The sequence below is a fragment of the Equus caballus genome, chromosome 16 (assembly GCF_041296265.1).
Source record: "Equus caballus isolate H_3958 breed thoroughbred chromosome 16, TB-T2T, whole genome shotgun sequence".
In the NCBI taxonomy this organism is placed as follows: domain Eukaryota; kingdom Metazoa; phylum Chordata; class Mammalia; order Perissodactyla; family Equidae; genus Equus; species Equus caballus.
In genome coordinates this window covers 24,077,370-24,099,570 of record NC_091699.1, presented here as the reverse complement: position 1 = coordinate 24,099,570, position 22,201 = coordinate 24,077,370, and the positions used below count along the sequence as shown (strand labels likewise).

General features: G+C 39.7%; 1 protein-coding gene across 2 annotated transcripts in view; it reads right to left on the bottom strand.

The window, feature by feature from the left end:
- Nucleotides 1-21,093, bottom strand: part of IL5RA (interleukin 5 receptor subunit alpha) — a 38,513-nt gene extending 17,420 nt beyond the window's left edge. Inside the window, exons 1-10 of one of the 2 annotated variants that reach the window (XM_070238569.1) lie at nucleotides 20,859-20,985; nucleotides 19,454-19,597; nucleotides 14,714-14,798; nucleotides 12,984-13,129; nucleotides 11,839-11,977; nucleotides 9,075-9,228; nucleotides 8,813-9,000; nucleotides 6,585-6,730; nucleotides 2,385-2,523; nucleotides 1,513-1,700 (exon numbers count right to left, since the gene is read on the bottom strand). In XM_070238569.1, the coding sequence (XP_070094670.1) occupies nucleotides 1,681-1,700; nucleotides 2,385-2,523; nucleotides 6,585-6,730; nucleotides 8,813-9,000; nucleotides 9,075-9,228; nucleotides 11,839-11,977; nucleotides 12,984-13,129; nucleotides 14,714-14,786 (1,005 nt within the window). In that variant the 5' untranslated portion in view covers nucleotides 14,787-14,798; nucleotides 19,454-19,597; nucleotides 20,859-20,985 and the 3' untranslated portion in view covers nucleotides 1,513-1,680. Of the gene's footprint in view, nucleotides 1-1,512; nucleotides 1,701-2,384; nucleotides 2,524-6,584; nucleotides 6,731-8,812; nucleotides 9,001-9,074; nucleotides 9,229-11,838; nucleotides 11,978-12,983; nucleotides 13,130-14,713; nucleotides 14,799-19,453; nucleotides 19,598-20,858 lie in introns of those variants that run through there. The other variant, XM_070238568.1, reaches the window with a different exon arrangement.
- Nucleotides 21,094-22,201: the final 1,108 nt, after the last annotated feature.

Here is a 22,201-nt window from a genome sequence, read left to right as displayed (position 1 = left end):
AATCCACCAAATGTGAGTAATGGAAATTAATCTACCATAGACATTTGATAAAATTAATAACTAACTTTGTTAAAAATTCCCTGGGACTGACTACTGTTTCTCTTGTTTGTGTCCCTTTCCGTAGCGGAGTGAATTTTATTTGTGCAGATGAAGCAGTGTGGAGGGAGGTCCTGTGTGTGCTGGTCTGTTTAGTCCAGTTTGGGCGTCCAATCTAAGGAGGAGCAAGGGGAGGGAAGATTGGCCTTGGCAGAATGATGAAGCAAGTGCAGTTGGCCTATTCTCCGTTTCTTTTATCCTCCTTCTGTTTCCTCTCCCCAGGACGGCTCATGCTGCTCTTCTGATTCCCAGCAGGGTAATGTTGGGGCCACCCCATAAGGCTGTGCTGGTTGTGTGTTGCACAACTCTAGGAGGTACCACTCCCCTTTGGAAACTCAGTAACTCAGCATGACCAGTACCCTTGCAAATTCAGAACAGGTCTTCATTTCTCAGGCCTTTTCACATCTTTCCCAGTCTTCCATGGAAATCTACCTGACATGTGTCTGATCTGACTCACATCCACATAGGCTTATGGGTCACTGCCCAGGAATTTCCTGAAGACCCACCCAGTAACCTAAGTGAATAAATTAAATAATAGAACATTTTAGCACGTGCCTGAAAGAAATCTCTCCTTAAGTATACTCTTCAAATGATCATTGAATACCCCATAGGGTGAGAGAGAGGTGACATTCACATGCTTGACCAGCAATAACCACAAGTTAGCCACCAGGAGCTCTTAAATAAGTCTCAATTGGTTTAGCACTGTGCAGCTTGCAAAATCCTGGCACAGCATGTCGGGGTGCTAAGAGCGCTGGTGCTGGAGTCAGTCAACCTGGATTTGAATCGCATCTCTGCCCCTTGCTGGCCACGCCGAGTTAAGCAAAATAGGTTTGTTGATAGGACTAACAAAGGTAATACATGTGAAGAATTTAGCACAATGACTAGCAAATAACCATCAATAAATGTTATCTGCTGTCGTTGTTATTGTTTTTATTTCAAAATACCCTGTGAGGCGGGCAAAGTGGATATTATCTGTCTTGTCCTGGGAACCCAAGCAAGGGCAGAGGGAAGTGATTTGTTCAAGGGTATGCAATCAATTTTTGCCAAGGCTGGGCATGAAACCTGTGCTTTCTATGTAAGATCCTAGTGTTCGTTCCACCGTTCCAAGTTCTTGTAGATCTTATGCAGCACTTAACCATGTATGTCTGCGCACCCAGGCTGCATGATTGCAGCCTACAAGTGAGATACACTAGTTGTTTTTTAACCATCTCCTTCTCTCATAAAATGCCTTTGGGTACCCAAGACACCCAGATAACCCAGATACCAGTAAACACAGGGTATGAATTTTCTATCTTCAAGATGCAAAGCCATGTCTCCAGGATATGAGATTGCCAGATGAAGCAGAGTGAGAAAGGAAATGTGCCCTTTCATCCAAAGCCTCCATTGGGTACTTCATTACCCTTCACAGATCCCACTGACAGATGCAACGATCATTTTATTTGCTACATAAACTGGGCAATTTGGTCAAATAAAAACAGCTGCAGAACCAACGCAGGTGCCCTGGTGATCCCCAATCCTTTTGATCCTCTGTGTCTGTTATGCTGAAGACCCAGGGATGGATCCAGATTTTGTGGGCCCCGAAGCTTATTCAACTTTGGAATCTTCTTTAAGAAAATAAACAAAAGTATGAATTCAAAATCCCGTATGGAAAATTATAGAAATGGAGAATGGATTAGTAGTTGTGATGGGTTTGGAATGGAGGAGAGGGAGAGAGGGATGACTGTGTTTATAAAAGGGTAACAGGAGGGATCCTCATGTGATGGGTACATGAACCTACACGTGATAAAATTGCATAGAAGTAAACACACACAAATGAGTACATACCGAATTGATGAAATCTGAATAAGATCAGTGGATTATATCAATGGTAATTTTCTGGTTGCAATATTATACGATAGTTTTGCAAGACGCTACCCTTGGGGGAAACTGGGAGAAAGCCACACAGGCTCTCTCTGTATTATGTCTTACAACTGCATGTGAGTCTACATTACCTCAAAATAAAAAATTTAATTATTAAAGATTGAATAGAAGTAGAATCAGATAATCTGAAAAAAAAAAAAAAGAGGTACAGGGCCTTGGAAAAGGCTCAAGCTAGCTTGCCTTATCTTCATTGGCTTCTCAGTAAATCCATCTCTGGTCAAAAAGGCAGTAGACTGACATGAAGAGGCTTAGCAGAGATGTGAAAGCATTTCAAGACCCACAAATGAATGTGTATACTTTCCAGGATTATCTGTTTTAAAATTGCTTCGTTTAGCTGGTTTGTTTTAAAATAATCACAAGACACTTACCCACATAAATAGGCTGACTCCACTCGCTCCAGAGCCCCATCGCTCTGCACACGGAACGAACTGCTGCTCTCACTTGAATGGAATACTTAGAAATATCATCAATTATTGAGGTGAATGCATTGGTCGTCATTTTTTCTGTCTAAATGGGAAAAAATTAGCATTATAAGAATCTCGGGAGACATAATTTAAGTAACGCCAATTATTGGAATGGGAGGTCATGTATAAATAATGTGCCTCACTGTTCAGTGACTCATTTAAAATCAATAGGAAACACATTGATTATTCTGCTTTGGTGTGGGAGTGTTGGCAGTCACCCTTTAGGGCAAAGCTATCATGTAAACAAAATTTTAAAAATGGGCAATCATAAGATCTAGATGATCCATCCGGGTCCAATTAATGTTTCCAGATTGAAAGACTGGAGTGGCTAAGAGCAGAATGCATAATCCTCCGCATCTTGTCCCTCCCTATTCTGTAGTCAAGTTACTAGACAATATCACTTGGTTTCATAGTATTCAGCAGACATCAGCAGACTACAGTCTGCGGAGCAGTCTGGCCTGCTGCAGGTTTATGTAGGGCCTGCAAGCGAAGAATGGTTTACATATTTTTAAATGATTGAAAAATATCAAAACAATAATATTTCATAACACACGAAAGTTACATGAAATTGAAATTTCGGTATCCACAAATAAAGTTTTCCTGGAACACGCTCACACCTGTTTGCTTATGTGTCATCTCTGGCTGCTTTTGTTCCATGATGGCAGAGCCAAGTAATTGTGACAGAAATGGTATGGCCTGCAAAGCCTACAATATCTGAGTCTTTACAAAAAAGGTTGCTGATCCTTGATGCACAGATATGTCTCAAATAACTGGAGCTGGGGGATGCGGGGTGAGGGGGTACATAGGGAAGTAGAAGGAGCAGAGACCTTGAATCTAGAAAGGGCGGGGTTTGAATCCTAGCTCTTCCTCCAGCTAACTGCAGGGCAAATTCCCTGACCTCTCTGAGCCTCAGTTTTCTCATCTGTAAAATAGGAATAACAATACTAACTCACGGATTATCCAGTTAAATGGAATTATCTTTGTAAAGCCCAAGCTTGAGGATACATTAGGTTGAATCATGAAAACTGCTAATATTCAGCCCATCTTTGATCTGCAAAAATAGCAGTTTTGGATGGACCAATCCAATAATATGTGCTCAGTAAATACTAGTTTGCCACAGGCAACTTAGGCTAACATTGTCTAGTGTTGAAATGTGGCCATTTTCTCACAAACAAGACCTTCTCATATATTCCTTCTACTGGTTAGTGTCACCACTATCCAGCTAGTCCTCTGTGCTCCAAACAAGAGATATGTCCTGACACCTGCATCTTACATAGTCTTGGATGTGTTTCTCCCTTCCTTACCCCTGCCCCATGACCTCTCCCCATTTTAGATCTCATCATCTTTTGGTTGGACAATTGCAGTAGCCATTAACTGATATCCCTATTTCCAGATGACCTCTCCCCACCCACATCCAGCTTTCATGCTGCTACCAAAATTATTCTTCAATTCTGCAGACGTGGTGATATTTCCATATTGAGTAAAACCTGACAGTTGCTTCCACTGCCCATGGCATGGTTTTAAAAAGAGGAGGCATTTCTTCTTTTTTTTTTAACAAAATCTTGCATTTTGGAGTCATTGTGGGAGAAGTCCCAGTATCGGATCTAGAGTTATGATCCCAATGTTGGCCTTCCGTCCAGGCTGACTAAATCACTGCCGCTTGGCTGAAGGAACCATGCTCTCTCAAGTCTTTGAGTTATTCCTTCTGCCTAGACCCCCCACGATTCAAGTGTGGTTGGCAGACTGGTGTGGGTCAGAAGCCGTTTATTACTGACCCGAGATGAGGTAAATACAGACTATAATTCAGGAGGTTTCAAAGGAATTTGACATTGCCATGACCTCCAAGTCTGCGATCATTGGGCTTGTCTGTAGGTATATTTGATTTTTCTAACAAATCATTTGCATTTTATTTTACAAAAGTACCAATCTCTAGTGGATTAGAAATTTAAAAAGGAAAGCCAGTCTTTCGCAATAGGTATTTTGGGAAGCACTGGCTAAAAAAGTCCTCCTCTTCTTTCACCAAGCAAATTCCTATTCATCTTTCAAAGTTTCATTCAATTCATTTCTCTGGAGGCCCTGACAGGTTGCCATGCCCACTCCTTCCTTTGTACCTCTGTGGGCCTTTACTGTGGGCAACTCTGAGGCTAGGTAAGTGTGTCCGATAGACGAGGTCCCCTGATAGCCACAGTGTCTTATTTATCTTTCTATCCTCCACAAAGAAGCCAAGTTGTAAATATTTGTTGAGTCAAATTGAATCAAACTGAATTTGCTAGACCTACTATCAGTAAGACATGAGTTTGAATGCTGACTTCCCTATATTTTTCCAGCTTTGTGACTTTGGGCAAATCATTTAGTCTCTCTGTGCCTCATTCTCCTGTAAAATAAGAATAATTACATAATAGGGTCACTATGACGATAGAATAAACTAGCATAATAAAGCTTGACACACAGTTTGATGCTCAATAAATGTTGGCTTTCTTCACAGTTCCTTTCCCCTTGTTGTCCATTAGTGCTAATGAGTTTCTTAAAGTTGTGGTGAAATACCCATAACATGAACTTTACCATCTCAACTATTTTTAAGTGTACAATTTGGTAGTGGCAAGTACATTCACATTGTTGTGTAACTAATCTCCAGCACTCTTTTCATCTTGTAAAACTGAAACTGCACCATTAAAGAACAACTCCCCATCCCCCTCTTCTCCCTGGCAACCACCATTCTACATTCCTGTCTCTATGAATATGACTACTCTTCATATCTCATATAAGTGGAATCATGCAGTATTTATCTTTTTGCTTATTTCACTTAGTTTATTGCCCTCAAGGTTCATCTATGTTGTTGTATGTGTCAGAATTCTCTTCCTTTTTAAGGCTGAATAATATTGTATCGTATGCGTATACCACATTTTGTTTACCCATTCATCTGTCGATGGGCACTTGGGTTGTTTCCTCTTTTTGGATATTGTGCATAATGCTGCTATGAACATGGATGTATAAATTTCTCTCTTTGAGACCCTGCTTTCAATTCTTTGGGAGATATACCAAGAAGTAGAATTGTTGGATCATATGACAACTCTATTTTTAATTTTTTGAGACACTGCCATACTGTTTTCCATAGTGGCTGCACCATTTTACAATTTTTATCTGATCCTTTGTATTATTTTCAAGCCAAAGTATGCCCTTTCAAGACACAAGGCCAGTAAAGTTTGGTTTATTTTCATAAAACCTGGGTAGATGTAAGTTAACTTTGACCTTGTTAGATCCAAGCTGCAACCAGAGCAGTCACTGAAGGTAATTTAAAAATGTTTCTATTCCACTTCTGGGTATGTATCCAAAGAACATGAAAACACTAATTCAAAAAGATGTAAGCACCCCTATGTTCACTGTAGTGTTATTCAAGATAGCCAAGATTTGGAAACAACCTAAGTGCCCACCAACAGATAAATGGATAAAGAAGATGTGATCAATATACAATGGAATACTACTCAGATAAAAAAAAAAAAAGATGAAATCTTGCCATTTGCAACAACACAGACAGAACTTGAGAGTATTAAACTAAGTAGAAATAAGTCAGACAGAGAAAGACAAACACCGTATGATTTCACACATATGTGGAAAATAAACAAATAAACATGTAGATACAGAGAACAGATTCATGGCTACCAGAAGGGAAGAGGGATGGGTGGAGGGCAAAAGGGGTAAAGGGGTTTATGAGTACAGTGACGGATGGCAACTAGACTTTTGGTGGTGAACACAATGTAGTCACTACAGAAGTAGAAATATAATGATGCACACCTGAAATGTGTATGTTATAAACCAATGTTGCCTCAATAAAAACAAAAACTGAAAAAAAAGAAGTAAACTGAGGCAAACTCAAAAAAATGATGAGTTCATTCAGGAATAGCAGAGGAATTGAAATTTGGGACAAGCAAACTATGGCGAGCCATAGGCAAATGCAAAGAGACAAAGAGAAGGTTAGCTTTTACTAGATTTTAGGAGGAAATTGGGGAGGGTCATTTTTAATAAAATTCATTGGAGAAGAACAAGAAAAAGAAATATTTCTAAAAGAATGCTGTCATCGAATATTGGAATGATCTGAAGAATTACCTGAACATAACCCTTCCTTGTGTTGTAAATTTTCACTTCATAGTCAAAGCAATGGATTGGAAAGGCAGAAACTGGTTTCTCCCATTGGATAGAGAGAGAGGTTCCTTCAATCTGTGCTGTGATGTTCACCGGAGGATTTACTCGATCTAGGTTAGAGAATGAGAGGTCGGCTATGGGAGCTGATAAATCCAATCCACTCACATTCAAGGCATTTCTAAGATATGGTCTTCTCAAGTATTTACCCTCAGGATTTAATTAACTGATCTCCAAGCCACAGGACTCCAGTGCCTCACATATGACTCCCGTCTTGTAGCACTGAAGAAGCGATCCCTGCGGTAACATTCAAAGATTCCTACTCCAAATGGCGTTGAATGGTTGAATCCCTTCCCCTGTCAACTCATTGCAAGACCCACCCCACCATCCCTTTTTACTTCTCAAGTGGATCTAAGCCTAGAATAAACCTGATCTTGGAGAGAAATTGCCCTGCAGCTCCTACCCAGCCCTGCTTCTACTGAGCAGGTGTGTGGCCCTGGGTAATCGTTTCCCCTTTCTGGGCTCCAGTTTTTGTTTCATTTTGTTTTGTGTGTCTTATTTTGGTTTGTTTAGGGGATGGAGTAGAAAGCTTTAGTTTTGTCTTGCATAAAAAGAATGGATTGGGCTAAATTTGTCTTTGCTTATAACTCTACAGTTCTTTCCTCTTAGAGCTTCTCGCTTGATTGTCTTATGGCCATGTGATACGGGTGGAAACTATTTTTAGGGGAGTGTTCTTGTCTTAGGTCATATGACTTAGATCTCACAGTTAATGAATCATAGGAATAAGCTCAGAATGGGACCCAGTGGCTCCAGAGACTGCCGTTCCCTAAGCAGAAAATATTTAACCAAGAAAAGTATTTCTTTTAGTAATCTGAGGAATTAGTCTCGACAAAATGGAAATCACAAAAGAAAATGAATTCCTGTGGTCTGTACAAGTTTGTGTCCACTTTTATATTAATATCATTGTTTTCCAGGATCACCTCAGCATTTTTTATTACCTATTTTCATGAAAGTGACATTTTTAGGTCATTTAAGAAATATACTATTGAAGAGAACTGAATAACCTCTTTAGTAAGCACTGGGTAGCTCTTTAAACAAAGTTATACTCCATTTGATATAGATCTAGATGTGCCACAAGCCAAATCATGTCCTTTAAATAATAGTATTTTGCACATTTATTGGGTACTTATACCCAGCACTGTTCTAAGAACTTTATAATTACTAACATAGTTAATTGTCAAAAAAACTTTATAGGAAGTATTAGTTTCTCCCCATTTTTCACATAAGACTGAGGAACTGAGGAATGACCAGCTTATCTAAAGTCACCAAGTCAGTGGAGGAGCCAGGATCCAAGTCCAGGCAGCCTGGCTCCACAGCTCAGCCTGATAACCATGCCACCACTGAAATCTTGAGTGTTAATAACCAAGAATGCTATGTGAAAGGCACTGAAGAGTTTCATTAATATAAGTATCTAGGATGAAGGAAAATATCTTATATTTTGAGAACTGAGAAAATGAAACCTTCAATAATATATTTAGATCTGAAAATCACATGCTGAGAGAGACATTTTAACTCAAAAACATCCAGAGGAGACAGACCCAAATGGCAAAGGAAGATAAGAATGCATGAGGACTTGAGGGCCAGTAGCTTGGGGAAGAGAAATCTCAGGATGGGAAACCTGGCTTCCTTTGGATGGCTGAGAGACCATCTTGTGGGGAAAGGGGTCAGAATTGTTTGGAGGTGCTACCAATCCATCACAGGATCCATGGGCAGAAATTTCATGAAAGCAGTCAGAGCTGCTGAGAGATGAAATGGGCTCCCTTCAGCAGTGAGCTCACTTTCCTTGGGGCAGTGATTTTCAACTGGGGGAGATTTTATCCCTCAAGGGACATTTGGAAATGTCTGGAGACATTTTTGTTGTCACAACTGGTGGGAGGGTGCTACTGGCATCTTGTAGGTAGAGGCCAGGGATGTTGATCAGCATCCTACAAGGCACGGGACAGCCTCCACAACACAGTGCTCTCTGGCCAAAAATATCAGTAGTGCTGAGGTTGCAAACCTTGCCCCTGTGTTTTTTAAGCAGAGGTTGGACGATCACTTAGCAGCAGAACTGTAGTCAAACTAGGTGATCTTTACAATTCCTTCCAATGCCGAGATTTTGCAATTTGGTTATTTCAGCTTTAAGTCTATCTTACCAATTGCGTGAAGAGCAAACAGCTGATCAAATGGCTTGATGACAGCATGCTTGCTTGAGCCGTTAACATACACTGCAAGCGAGTCACGCCCTTTGCTATTGATAAAAGTCCTTGGAAACCAGCATGCAATATTTCTCTTCAGTGTGTCTTTGCTGTATTCTTGACATTCTTCGGTCTGAGAGCCATACCTAAATTGGAACATTCATAGGTTTTTAAGGTTGGAGGAAACAACCCATTTGCATAAGTAAAAATAGGTACTAACCTATAGTAGAGGAAATACTGTGTATCCTCAGGAGCCTCCTTGCCAACAAGCCAGGTGCAGTGAAGAGAAACTTGGTATGGCCTTAAATGTGTATAATTATTTGCTGCAGTGTTTGTGGTGCAAGTTAAATTCACAACTGAGGTTCCAGGAGACCCTAGATGATCAAAAATAAAAAGAACAAAACATTGCCATGATAACTTCTGAATTTTCTACTTCCTTTGAAACTGTAGTGATTGGCAGCATCTTGTCTCAACAAAAATTAATCATCATCACATATTTGTAGAAACCTACTATTTGCAAAGGGCCAACTTACTGGGGGATGAAGGTAGGATGACAAAATTGTAGTTTCTGACATCAAAGGGCTTTCCAGCTACTTTTGCGGGGGGGATAGTTGTGTGTGACAAACATGAATCAAAGTTCAAGAGCAGTACAATATGTTGTCACTCAGAGCTTGGTGTCCAGCAGCCGTGGTGTTCTGGTGCCACATTTGTCAATAACTAGCTGTGACACCTTGCACCCTACTGCTCTGGGCCTCAGTTTTCCCAGCTGTAAACGACAGAGTGGGTGGAGGAAGGTGTCCAATGCCACTTTCCATCCTAGAACTGTATGATTCATTAGGTTGTACCCAAATGAGTCATGAAAAACACAGATTGCTGCTCAGAAGGAAATGAATCTTGGCAATACTGTAAAATAATACTTCTTCTTTGGAGACTGAACACACACTAGCACATTAAAGTCCTCTTTAGTATGCAAGGACATTAAGGAAATCTTGAGATTTTCAACGGAACCTGTTCCGTTCATTTCACCCAGGATTTCCCAAGGTTAATTGACTGGAAAGCCTTGTTTTTATTTCAACCCCCTTGTCACCATGCTAATGAGTGCTCTTCAGAACACATTGTGGGAACACTGGCCCTGTGGTTGCTCAGAGGGGGAAAAAGCACTTTGGGCCGAGGGTCAGAGAGGACCTCACCAAAGTGGGAGCCTTTAGACTCAACCTTGAATGATAGAAGGGAGTCATTTTAGCTTAGTTTAAGTCAGTTATAAGATCATATTTATCACTGTCAGCCAGTGTCATTCAAGGGGGAGAGGAAGAGACCCCTTTGTTGTCTGTAGAGAAGTTAAAGACAAAAGAAAGACTGGGTCCTTTGTATTATCACCATGCACTCCTGGATATGTTTGTTTATATATATATCCACATATATAAATATATAAACCCATATCTATATATATGCCTGTACTGAATGCACTGTCCGTGTACTAAATGACCGGATGGTCCATGTCCAAGTATAGTTTAGAGTTTCCTGAAGTCAGCTTGTCTCCCAGGTCCCTTCCATGGAATTATTTGGTATGAATTCAGTTTGATTCAAGGCAGAAATAATTAATTTTTCATTAGTGTCAATCTGTATTGGCACGCTCAGAGAATAATTAGGATTGCAGAAATGTAATTCCGAAAGGTACGTTACAGGTACACTCCCATAATTCATTACAGAGAGGTGGAAAAGTGGTTTAATGTAAGGCCCTCAATGACCTGTATTTGCGATCTTGTGGCCACCTTGGATTGTCTGTGCACTTGGGATCAAGCCCATCATAAATTGGCTGCTATAGGATCTAGATAATGTGTTAGAATGAGTAAATAGGATGATCTTTGATCTTTACAATACTGTTCTTAGTCACCAACACAATTCGAGAGCCGTGGCCTTTCCATCCAGTGGTGTGACAAGAGAATGGCTTGACAGTTACTCAGGGGCCAGACTGGCCAAGGCAATTGTCATTAGGTGCACTCACACATCCCAGGACTTGGAGATCTGCTCCTCCTCTTTTCTTTCCCTATTGTATGTATGTCTAAGTGTTTAATCAGAAGCGTCACTAGTTCTAAGCATTAGAATCCCCAAATTTCCCCTGAAGGACAGTATAGAGACCGTGAATGTTGTCTTCTTTCCCCATGGCTGTTAGGTTGTTCACTGTGGTGGCTTCTGTGAACTGTCAGCAAAGTTTTCTTCAATTTAGTATGAGAAACTATAGAACTGGAAACAAATCCACAAACTCAACATGAGGGAATACTATGCCTAACGCATGTACAGCTTGTTATGCTCGGTGCAACAGAGCATGAGACATTGTCCCTTCCCCTAAAGAACTTAGAGTTGGGAAGGGCGGCGTAAAAATCTATTTATTTGTGAAAGATAAATAATATAATGTTGTATGTGCCAAATGAGTAGCACAGCCCATGAATGAGTTCTGAGGAGGAAGAGCACCCTTCAGAGTATAGGACGAGAAAAAAAAGGGCTTTACAGAGGGTGTACGACTTGATCTGGGCTTTGACGTATGGGAAGGATTCAGAAAAGCAGGCAGAGGAGATGAGCCCAGGAAAGCAAGGTCTCCGAGGCAGGAGCGTGCTGGTGTGTGGGGATCATGGTTAGATCCATCTGAGACAGCAGAGGACTCAAGTAGGGTGTAGTTGGAAAGATGGCTTAGAACCCAATTATGAGGGACCTGATGGGCCCAGACTTTGTTTATGACCCTGTGGCTTCTGAGCAGGAGAGTGAGAAGCGTGCGTGATGTTTGCAGAGACGTGCCAGATGGAATTGGATGGGTTATGACAACAGGGAGTGAGAAAAGCCTTGGTGAGGATGTTCATGAGGTGGAAGGATATGGGGCAGGAGCTGGTGACCGACTAGAGAAAAGAAAAGCGAGTTGTTAGTTTTTTGACTTTCCCATATCTGCAAAGTCTGAAATATAAAACTGGACTTTTAGAGGCGCGCCTTACCTGCTGGGGCTTCAAGATCAGCAGAAACCCAGCTGCTTGCTGGGAGGGAGGGGTCAGTCCACAGGATGGTCTGCACACTTGCTGAAAAGCCTTTGTGAAGGATGGTTACACGTTTGCTTTCAGTGCTCCTGGTTTCATACTAAAAATAAAACCCACGAGTCATGATACGTAAAAGGGAAATAGCCTTAAGAGACCTACTTTAATCAAATATGTATTTTCTTCCACTTTTTAAATGGCGCATAAAATGCAATGAAATTGTTTTGCTAGGAAATAGTTAACCTCACAGTTTCACAGATATATATATATATATACTCCTAAACTCATTGAGTTGTATACATTAAACATGTACAACCTTGTACACATCAGTCATACCTCAATAAAGTGGTTTTAAAAAATAAATAAATTACCCAATTTTAGTATTTGGACGTTTTTAAAAAACCAATAAATAATAACAAAATACTTAATTCTTCAGTGATACATGAGCACATTCTTAGAAAAACAAAGAAAATATTATAATTAAGGCTCAAATTCCCTTTGACCACCATCTCTAGCTCCAGTCTCCTCCCCAGAGGTAACTTTTTGACAGAAAATTCTCTAGAGTTCCATCTTGACCAAAAAATCGTTGATACTAATCGCTTCTCCCTTTGTTTAATTTTCTTGCCCACCTACAAGGAATCAGGCACTTTAACACATCCCCCGGTGAGCCTGGGGCGTGAGGGGTTAAGTGATGGGTCCAAGATTACAAATGGAAGAAGTGGCTGAACTGGATTCGAACTTGGTCACTCTGACTTGGCATCTGCCCTCCTCCCATTTTACTCAGCTCTTCTCTTCTCTTCTTTTGGCTATTTCAGAGGAAACATTGAAATGAATACCTAATCCATTGTACCTCAGAAGTCACTAAAGTTTGTTTTTTAAGCAAAAGAATTGTCCCAAATTTAAAATGTTCTATACTGTTGTTTCATGCTAAGCGACGTGCATAGCACTATTCACAGCCATTTCAACCAGAGACGCTACTTTACTGGGGACCTATGAAAAAGCCCTTTAGCTGTTTCCTTTTTTTGAGCTAAAACTTCCCTTGATAAGTAAAATGCAGTCAAAATTAAAATTTACTCTAAATAAGGATTGCCATCAGAATAAACACTTACGTCTTCTTCTTGTGGAGCACTTATTTTCACATGATATCCCAACTTAACGTTCCTTCCTTCTTGATCAGGATTTGGTTCCCAGCGTAAAAGAGCTTGAGATAAACCAGCAACTTCAATGGTGAAATTGACAGGTGGGAGAAGCACAACTGTCAATCAAAAGAAGCAATACAATGTTCAATTGTGCACAGGCAGCACTTTTTAAATTTTTTAAATATTTAATTGTGCAGTATAGCATTTTATTCGGTATGGTAGTATAGTATTTATTTGCTATTAGAACATATCATACTGAAACAATTTTGGAAGAAGTTTCTTTAAAACTGCTTTTAACTCCTTATCTTGTTTTACCTTGCCCAGGTGCTTGCCTATAACATCTACAGGATTTTTGTTGAAATATGAATATTTTACTATATCTTTATTCGTTATAACCATAGTTTTCAAACTGAGGGTCATTATCCATAAATGGCTGTGATAATTTATTGGGTGGTGACTAGCAATTTTTTGTTTTAATGACAGGGAAGAAAATAGAATAGAAAATACCAGCATGCATGGAATATAACAAGTATTGTTTCATAAACCTTGTTTCCATTATATATTTCTATGTGTACTGGTTCATGATACAAAATGGATTTATGTGTTATTACAATTCAAAGTCAAAAAATTTCTGAGTAAAACTACTTATAAAGGCATTTACAGAAAGAAAAGGGTGTTTTCCCCCTAATTAACCACTCTCTAACTTTGCCTTCAAAATAAAAGCTTTTATTTAAATTACAAAATCAATGCCTATTCATTTTAGAAATGTTGGAAAGCATAGATGAGCAAAAAAAGAAAAGAAATCTACCCACAATCCTACCACTGAGAATGGCATTAATACGTGATATATTCATCATCTTTTTTTCCTGGACATATGTTTACACAACTTTTTACGTTTTTTTCTAATATAAGGACAATATTGTACACACAATTATGAAACCTCCTTTGACTCACTTAGTATGTGGTCAGGATGTTTCCGCTGATGTTTAATATTTGACAGCCTTCCCAGCCTTCCACAACTCCACATCCACACCTGCACATGCAGACTTCTAGAGCTCTGTCTGTACTGCACTGTCCACTATGGTAGCCATTGGCCACATATGGCTATTTAAATTTAAATTAATTTAAATAAAATCAAATGTTCACCACCTTAGTTGCATGAGCCACATTTCGAGTGCTCAGTAGTCACTGATGGCTAGTGACCACTGCATTTGACAGTGCAGATATAGAACATTGCCATTATCATAGACAGTTCTCTTAGGCAAAGTTAGATGGGGACCATGTGACAGTTTTCTTTTCTTAGACTCTGTCATCACACCAAACACATAGATGATCAAGTTTCTGAACCAAACATAGTGGAAATTTTTTATTCTTTAGTCGTGAGGCCTTCTACGTATTTCCTTGCATGGCAATATACTCCAATTGTGGCCACCAGCTCCAGTGTCATTCCATAGCGCTCATACAACCACACTTGGCATATGACTTCCCATTGTAGCATAAAATTTGCATTTCGGCCAACTTACCTTTCTTAAAATATAGCGTGTTTAAAGAGTTTGTATTCTGATGATAGCCTATCCCTTTATAAAAATCCATGTGTAACTGCCAAATGAGGGATCATTTAGGAGAAAATAATACTATCATTTTTGTAATGTGTTTTTTTCCCCCAAGAAACATTATTAAATTTAATAGATGGCACTTACGTTTTTTATCAGGAAGTAAATCTACTTGCAGTATCCCTGTGGCCCACAAAAGAATCAGTAATGTGGGCGCCATGGTGATCACATCCTATGGAAAACAGAAAGATGAAGATCAAAATCCCCACCTGCTGCCATTTTTAAGAAAAACTGACAGCTGCTTTCTAAAGTAAGATGTGGTCATTTGGCCATTTAACAGACATTTCTGAACGGTCTGTTACATGCTAGAAATACAAATATGAACAAATCTTGGATTCTGTCTTTCAAATGTCGATCCACAGTCTGAGGGGCAGAATGAAAAGTAAATCAATCATTGTAGTCCAGTCTAAAAACTGTTGCAATAAAAGAGTGTGTAGGGCACAGGAGGATCAAAGAGACTTCTGAATTGACTCCTAAAGGAGGAACTAGAGTTCTTGACACACATGCAAGTGAGGAAAGGCATTCCTGGTGGCATGCACAGCATGTGCAAAGCCAGGCAAGAGGAAAGTAAGAAGCAGAGAATTGGTGTTCAGCCGGAGACCAGAGCCGATTTTTGAACAGTAAAACTTCTAGCCACAGTTAATCAAATTGAGAATAAACATCATTACCATTTCCATAACTGAGTATTTAAATAGGAGCCAATATGATGCAGGGGAGCAGAATTTGCTACTCCAAATTGGGTCTCTTATGCCTGATTATTTTTAAGAACAAAAGACTCAGGAAGATATGTTTTATTTTCCCCCTGACTGCTTAAAAGAATTTAAGATAGAAGGCCTGTTCCAGGAAGGTCTATCACCATAGAGAACTATAATACGAACTGGTGTGGTAGACGGAGGAACCCAGCAAGGCCCTTCGATCTAAGTCCTCTCCATGTCCCATTGTCTCTGCAAGGCACCGCAAACATCCATTTACTAAGCATTTGCTTTCCATTTCCATGTGAATTGGCTTCCCCCCCTTTGAAGTCCCGAACCACTAGTCCTCCTTTGTCTTTAGCTGGTGATGGTATCTAAGGTGGTGGCTTCAGCCACTTCGGCGAGTTAGTTGAGTTTTCCTGGGTTTCCCCCATGTATACACGTTATTAAAGTAGTTAGATTTTCTCCTGTCACTCTGTCTCCTGTCAGTTTAATTCTTGGACCGGTCAGAAGAACCTAGGGAGGTGGAGGAATATTTCTGCCTCCCCTACGATGACAAGAAACATAAATTTAAAACAATTTCAAGGTGGGAAAGAGAAACTTTGTATCACAAAGCCAGAATAAATTTGTGGTACTTTGAACTTTGGAGAGGCTGAATTTTTTGGTGAACCCAAATGCGAGCAGACTATAAAAGGAATAGAAAACATAGTTATGAGCCTGGAGAAAATAAAAATAATATGTCTACCTACTTAAATAATCAGACAATAAAAATGAGTCTTGAATAGAAATGTTCTAATTCTGTGAGGCCAGTGTGAAAAAGTGGATAAATCATGGCAGCATCTTGTTTCACACATCAAAGAAGAGAGTTGAGGATCTCTTTCTGGGAATTGTAGATTAGAAATCTTGAGTGTTTCCTCTGAAAATTTTGAAAGGCATTTCTCATGTGAACTTAATTTTAACGAACAAATAATAGGCATAGCTTCCTCCTATTGTGTGCTGCCCTCACTTTTACAAACCAGTTCTTCCTATTGTCTCTCATGTGCTCTCCCCCAGTGATTTGCTGTGTGGCACACATGGTTATTATCCAATTTACAGTGACGAAAAGGAGGCGGAAAGGTTACATAATTTGCCAAAGATTAAGCAGCTAGTAAATGATGGAACCTGGACCAATCTCAGATCTTCCAACAGCAGAATCTATGTTCTGTACTAATTTAAATGACACAATTTCCAGTTTAAAAATTTATTTAAATGGCTTGGTATTTTCCAAATATAATTTTGATAGAACCACAGAGGACAGACATCGGCTAAATGGGTACCTTTAGGAAATAGCAAAAAACACTCAACTTCATTATTAATTCTTAGCTAACTACTTGACTAACTTACTACTTAAGTTACTACTATCACTGCTTAACTCACTAATGAAATTGGATAATGCTACAACATAGAAGACAGAAACAGCATATAAATCAATTCCTTTTTCAAATCCACTTAGATATTGCTAATCAGAATTATACCACTTTTCATAAGAATAATTGTGTTTCTTTCTCTCTGATGATTCTACACCATGTAGAAAAAGAATTTTTTAAAATGACAATGACAATAAAAGCAGGTACTCTAGTATTTTAAAATTTTCAACACGTGAGAATTTTAAGGAATTAAAGGGAGGCATTAGTTATGTACTGAGCCTGAGAAGCAGATAAAAAAATCTTTAACAAACAACAACAATGATGCCTTCCTCTTCAAGTTAAGAAGGTCATGTCTTTGATATCATTTCCCAAAATAATACTATATATGTTCTTTTTTTTTTTTTTTGAGGAAGATTAGCCCTGAGCTAACTGCTGCCAATCCTCCTCTTTTTCGCTGAGGAAGATTGGCCCTGAGCTAACATCCGTGCCCGTCTTCCTCCACTTTATATGTAGGATGCCTACCATAGCATGGCTTGCCAAGTGGTGCCATGTCCCCACCGGGGATCCGAACTGGCAAACCCCGGGCTGCTGAAGCAGAATGCGTGAACTTAACCGCTGCGCCACCGGGGCGGCCCATATATATGTTCTAACTTGGCATTAATTGTCATTAATAGAAGGAATTCTAGGTCAGAAAAAAAAATCCTAGGTCATAAAAAATTGCAAAATTGATATTTCCTAGTGACTTTTACTGACGAGTAGAGTAAGTAATACGTTATAACCATACCTTTGCAATTAAACTGTTGACATAATGAAATTGTTGAATATTTTGGTGGGAAGATAATTGAATATTTTACAAGTACTCTCCCTTAGAATTTATTATGTATTTTGATTTTATAGGTGCTGGAAACAGAGCTATTTTTCAGATTCAATCATTCAAAAATTTTTAGTGATTAAATTTTTTTGTCAAAAAACTACCATGATTCTTTTCACATCTCATTGTGATATATTCTGTCAAAAATGATGATGCCTTTGAAAGAAAATTCGTTGTCCTTTAGAATACACAATATACTCAAATAAGAGTCTAAATATTAACAAGAATGACAATTTTTGTGAGTCAGGAAAATCCACACAAGGCTGGGTATTAGTGAAGCTTCAGCAATTGACCCCATATTTTCTATAATTCTGTTCTCTCTCTGCTCTGTTCCCTGAAACTTCCTCCAGGCTTTCACCTGGCACCTTAACATTTCTGGTCCCAGGCATAGCAATTTCGCCTGCTGGAAAAACAGCTCACATCTCTTTGGGCCATCTCTCTCTCTTTTTTTTGAGGAAGATTAGCCCTGAGCTAACTACTGCCAGTCCTCCTCTTTTTTGCTGAGGAAGCCTGGCCCTGATCTAACATCCGTGCTCATCTTCCTCTACTTTGTACGTGGGATGCCTACCACAGTATGGCATGCCAAGCGGTGCCATGTCCGCACCCGGGATCAGAACCAGCGAAGCCCGGGCCTCCGAGAAGCAGAACATGCGACCTTAACCACTGCGCCACCAGGCCGGCCCCTGGGCCATTTCTTTAATCCAAAGATATACTGTTAAATAGATGTCAACTGGGCAATATTTATCATTTCATTGTATAAGAATAGGGCTACTTCACTAGCTTAAAACATATATCAAAATGACAATATGTTCAACTCATTCTTCATCTCATGGCTGCCAATTAAAATCCAGCAGAAAACCATTAAATTGTTAAAATAAGATTCAAATTAAGCGGAACAAAGCAAAGACCGGCAAAAGCATTGCCTACGTACAATGGTCAGAAATAATCCCTTAGAGATATATCATAGGCTACCTGCTCATGTGACATTTCATTGAGTCAACTCAAAATTCCTCGAGTGTCTTCTGAGAATCTGGCTTCTGGTAGATGTCATATTCTTTGAAATTTGGGAGACAATAGGAGCACTAGCTCTTTCTGTACAGATGTTTCTAGAAAGTTGGGTAAAATTTTGACAATTGGCAATGGATTTCCCCAGTGTTCCTGAGAATTGGTTAAATTCTACTGAAGTTCAGACTTATAAATATTTTCCCCTCTTTTTTTCGTTTCAACTTATTTTTCTGCCTGGGGCATTTGTTTTATAACCAAAGTTGTATTTGCAGGCCTATTTTTAGAGCCTTTTGAGTCAGCTGTGGTGACACCCAACTCCAGACTCAACTTCAGTGCATAGAAATTGAAAAGCAACTGAGAGGATTCATGCTCTATTAGGCCCTTAAAAGTAAAGAGTTTACTTTTTACTTCCTCTTTTTTTCCCTGTACAGTGTAATCAGCAATAAAACCTAGCTCTTGAGGGATGAAGAATAAATAAATAAACCAAGGTGTAAAATGCAAATGATATGTTTAGCTAGGTACATTGCATTACCCCCAAATGAAAAACTCTGCACGTTCCTAAAAATATAAATGAGTAATAAGGAACATGTATAATGCATGCAATTTTTTAAAATACTGCTGGATTTCTGATTAATTTTCTAAAATAGTCATAAAATATAACTCATGGATTCAAATTGTTGCCACAGACATAAACAATCTTTAGGCAAGGTAGAAATGGTGCTGCCACCCTGAGCATTTGGACAATGGAGGAAGAAGTTTGCTGCAACTCTCCCAATGGTTAAATATCTTCCAGCTAATCATGCCTGATGGGATTTGTCATCCCACATCCATGCTCCCCGATTCCTGGGCATACCTGGCTCTGGCGATCCTCTAGTTTCCGATGACCGTACTCAGTAGCAGAGCGCCAGCACTCTGTCCATCGTGTCTGTGCCTGTGGTTGCAGCTCCAGCACCTAGCACAGTATCAGGCACAGGGCAGATGCTAAATGTGCCTGGGCCTGTATAGAGTAGAGGCAAATTAATATACACCCCTACCAAGTCAAGCTATGTGGGGAAAAACCTAGCACAGGGACAAGCTAGATCAGTGCACGGCAGGCTGGGAGCAGGTAACAAGCCCGGTCCGTTTGGCGCAAGGTGAGATACATTTGGTAGCTTGCCTAAAAATTTCCCCAAGCAGCACTTCAAGTAATGAAAACAAATGAGGTGATTTGATTTCCAAAGCTTTATTATGTTTTAAAATGCAAACTTTTAACATACGTTAATACATTTTTTGATAACTATGAAGGAGGGCATAACCTTTCACATGAAATAGAAATTGTACCAGGTAATGAAGTCTTTGGCATGATAATTCATTAAATCGGGTATCAAATGTATTAATAATATGGCTATAAAAGTGGTCACTTTTCATGTGTTTATGAGTTTTAGGCTCATGAAGTATTAAGAGATTCTGATTTTTCTTTCTCTTTCTTCTTCCATTTTTTTTGTTTGTTTGTTTCATCCCATCCATTTCCTCTGTATACATGGAAATATATTTATTTTGCTTTGGGTACATAATTAAATTAGTGAACATAAAACTCAACGAGATATTTCAGCAAATTCTTGTACATTTTATATAAAACTAAACAATTTTTAAAATCCCAGAACCCCTAGGAGAAACAAAAAGCAGTCTGCCTTCAGTTAGATGCAATGCAATCGCCTCTTTTTTTGCTGCTGTTACTTAAGTTGTAGTTTTCTTAATAAACCCTGAAACTTCCTCACCAAGATATTTTATTATATCCTATACCCTATTTCCTAAACTCACATACTTTCTAAGAAATCTTGGCAGAATATATGTTTTCATTTTAATCCCTAAAGTATCCACAGCTGTGAGAAACCAGTCTCGATATAACAGCATCAACAAAACTATAGGTATTATTTTAATATGACTCACCTTGCCATGGCTCTGTACACCTCTGTTATGCAGCCAATACACAAGAATAGAATGCTACACACAGAATTGATGTGACCTGTCCGGTACATGTTTTACACCACCATTATTAGTTCTGTCCCAGCTAATAATAGAGTTATGGGGGGGGGGGTTGTTTCCCCTTTCCCTTTATTTAAAAGTTTGCCATACATTTATAAATCAGTATTTCTCGCTATTCCTAATCTCTCCCTCCCCCATGTAATGAAATTATTAGGAGGTGGAGCGCAAGGTATTATCACAGAAAAAAGGCATTTGCTCACTCTGAGATGAATCAGCCTTGTATCCCCACTTACTGAGAAGTGCAGTGGCCATGCCATCAGAAGCAGCCGCAGGGCATTGAAAATGAAGCTTATCTCTGGGTGCACTTTTTGACTTAGAGGCAGTTCTTCTTCACCGTTTCATCATCGCAGCTGTAATGGTTGAAAACTCACAGGCAGTTTCCTTTACAATGGGGCGGCAACAGGGCTTCTCTAAGAACACCCCCAGGAACATTGGTAAGAGAGCAGTTATGGACGAGCCTTAACTGAAACTCCCCAGGACTAAACGGACAAATAAAAGGCTCTCTCTTGTCCAGATAGTCACTATCTGATAACTGTCTCATCTGCATTTTCACTCTCTTTCAAGTTGTTTTGCTCCACGCGGGAGTAGAAATGAACGTTTGCCTCTGGAGGACAAGGTCATCAGGTTTTCTGTGGGCACTCTACAGCATCGCATTTCTATTTTCTTTATTATGCTTCATTCAGCTGGAGTATTTCTTGTGCCTCTATCACCTACATAGCACCAGGCACATGATTTGACAAAAAAATGGGGCATGAGGAACACGCCTCTCTCTGCCTGCTGACCATTAGCAGCAATTCTCAGTCCTTAGGGAATGCTTTGGCCCTTCTCTGCTTTGTTCGCACATCCTGCATCCTCAAGTAAATAAGTGTGTGCTGGGGGGTGGGAGAGTTTCTGGGTGTGAGAAATTGCTGGCATCTGTAGCCTGGACTCATCCAAACAAATTGTGACAGTGGCTGTGTTGATCTGCAGCACACCACAGGACCTTCTCCCTCTTGTCATCTCCCAGTTCCCAATGGAGCCTCACTATGCATCAATTTAAGCAATCCTAGTAGTGTTTTCCTGTCCTTTGTTCCGATTCTGTCTGGGGAATTTCAAGGTGACTGACTAGCAAAGCTGACTTTTAAAAAAATATGGCATAGGGTATGAATTGATAAGAATGGCGCATAATATATGAAGTTTCTGAGCCAGGTAGTAGTCCTTGCCTTTGAGAGGGGACCTCCAGGCTTAACCCAAGGAGCTGAGTGATGATGGCCCCTGAGAAGCCAGTGAAGAAGCAGGAGCAGAGGGGCCAAGGTCTTCTACAGCAGACGCAGAGAGGCGGTTGCCAGGTGAGATCGGGGGCTCCAGTTGCAAGATGACAGACCATGGGCACCCTAAATGAGGCTTCTCAGAAGGCTCAGTTTATGTACTGTGCCAGGACAGCCAGTGCACATATTGGGGTTCCCAAGGTAACCATTTTACTGGTTGCTAAAATAAAACCAGATCAATCGTTATTGGATGACCTGAAAAATATGATTTTTCTTGGGGAAAGAGAAAGCAGAAGAGGGAAGAAAGAGATCCATTTATTTGCTAATAA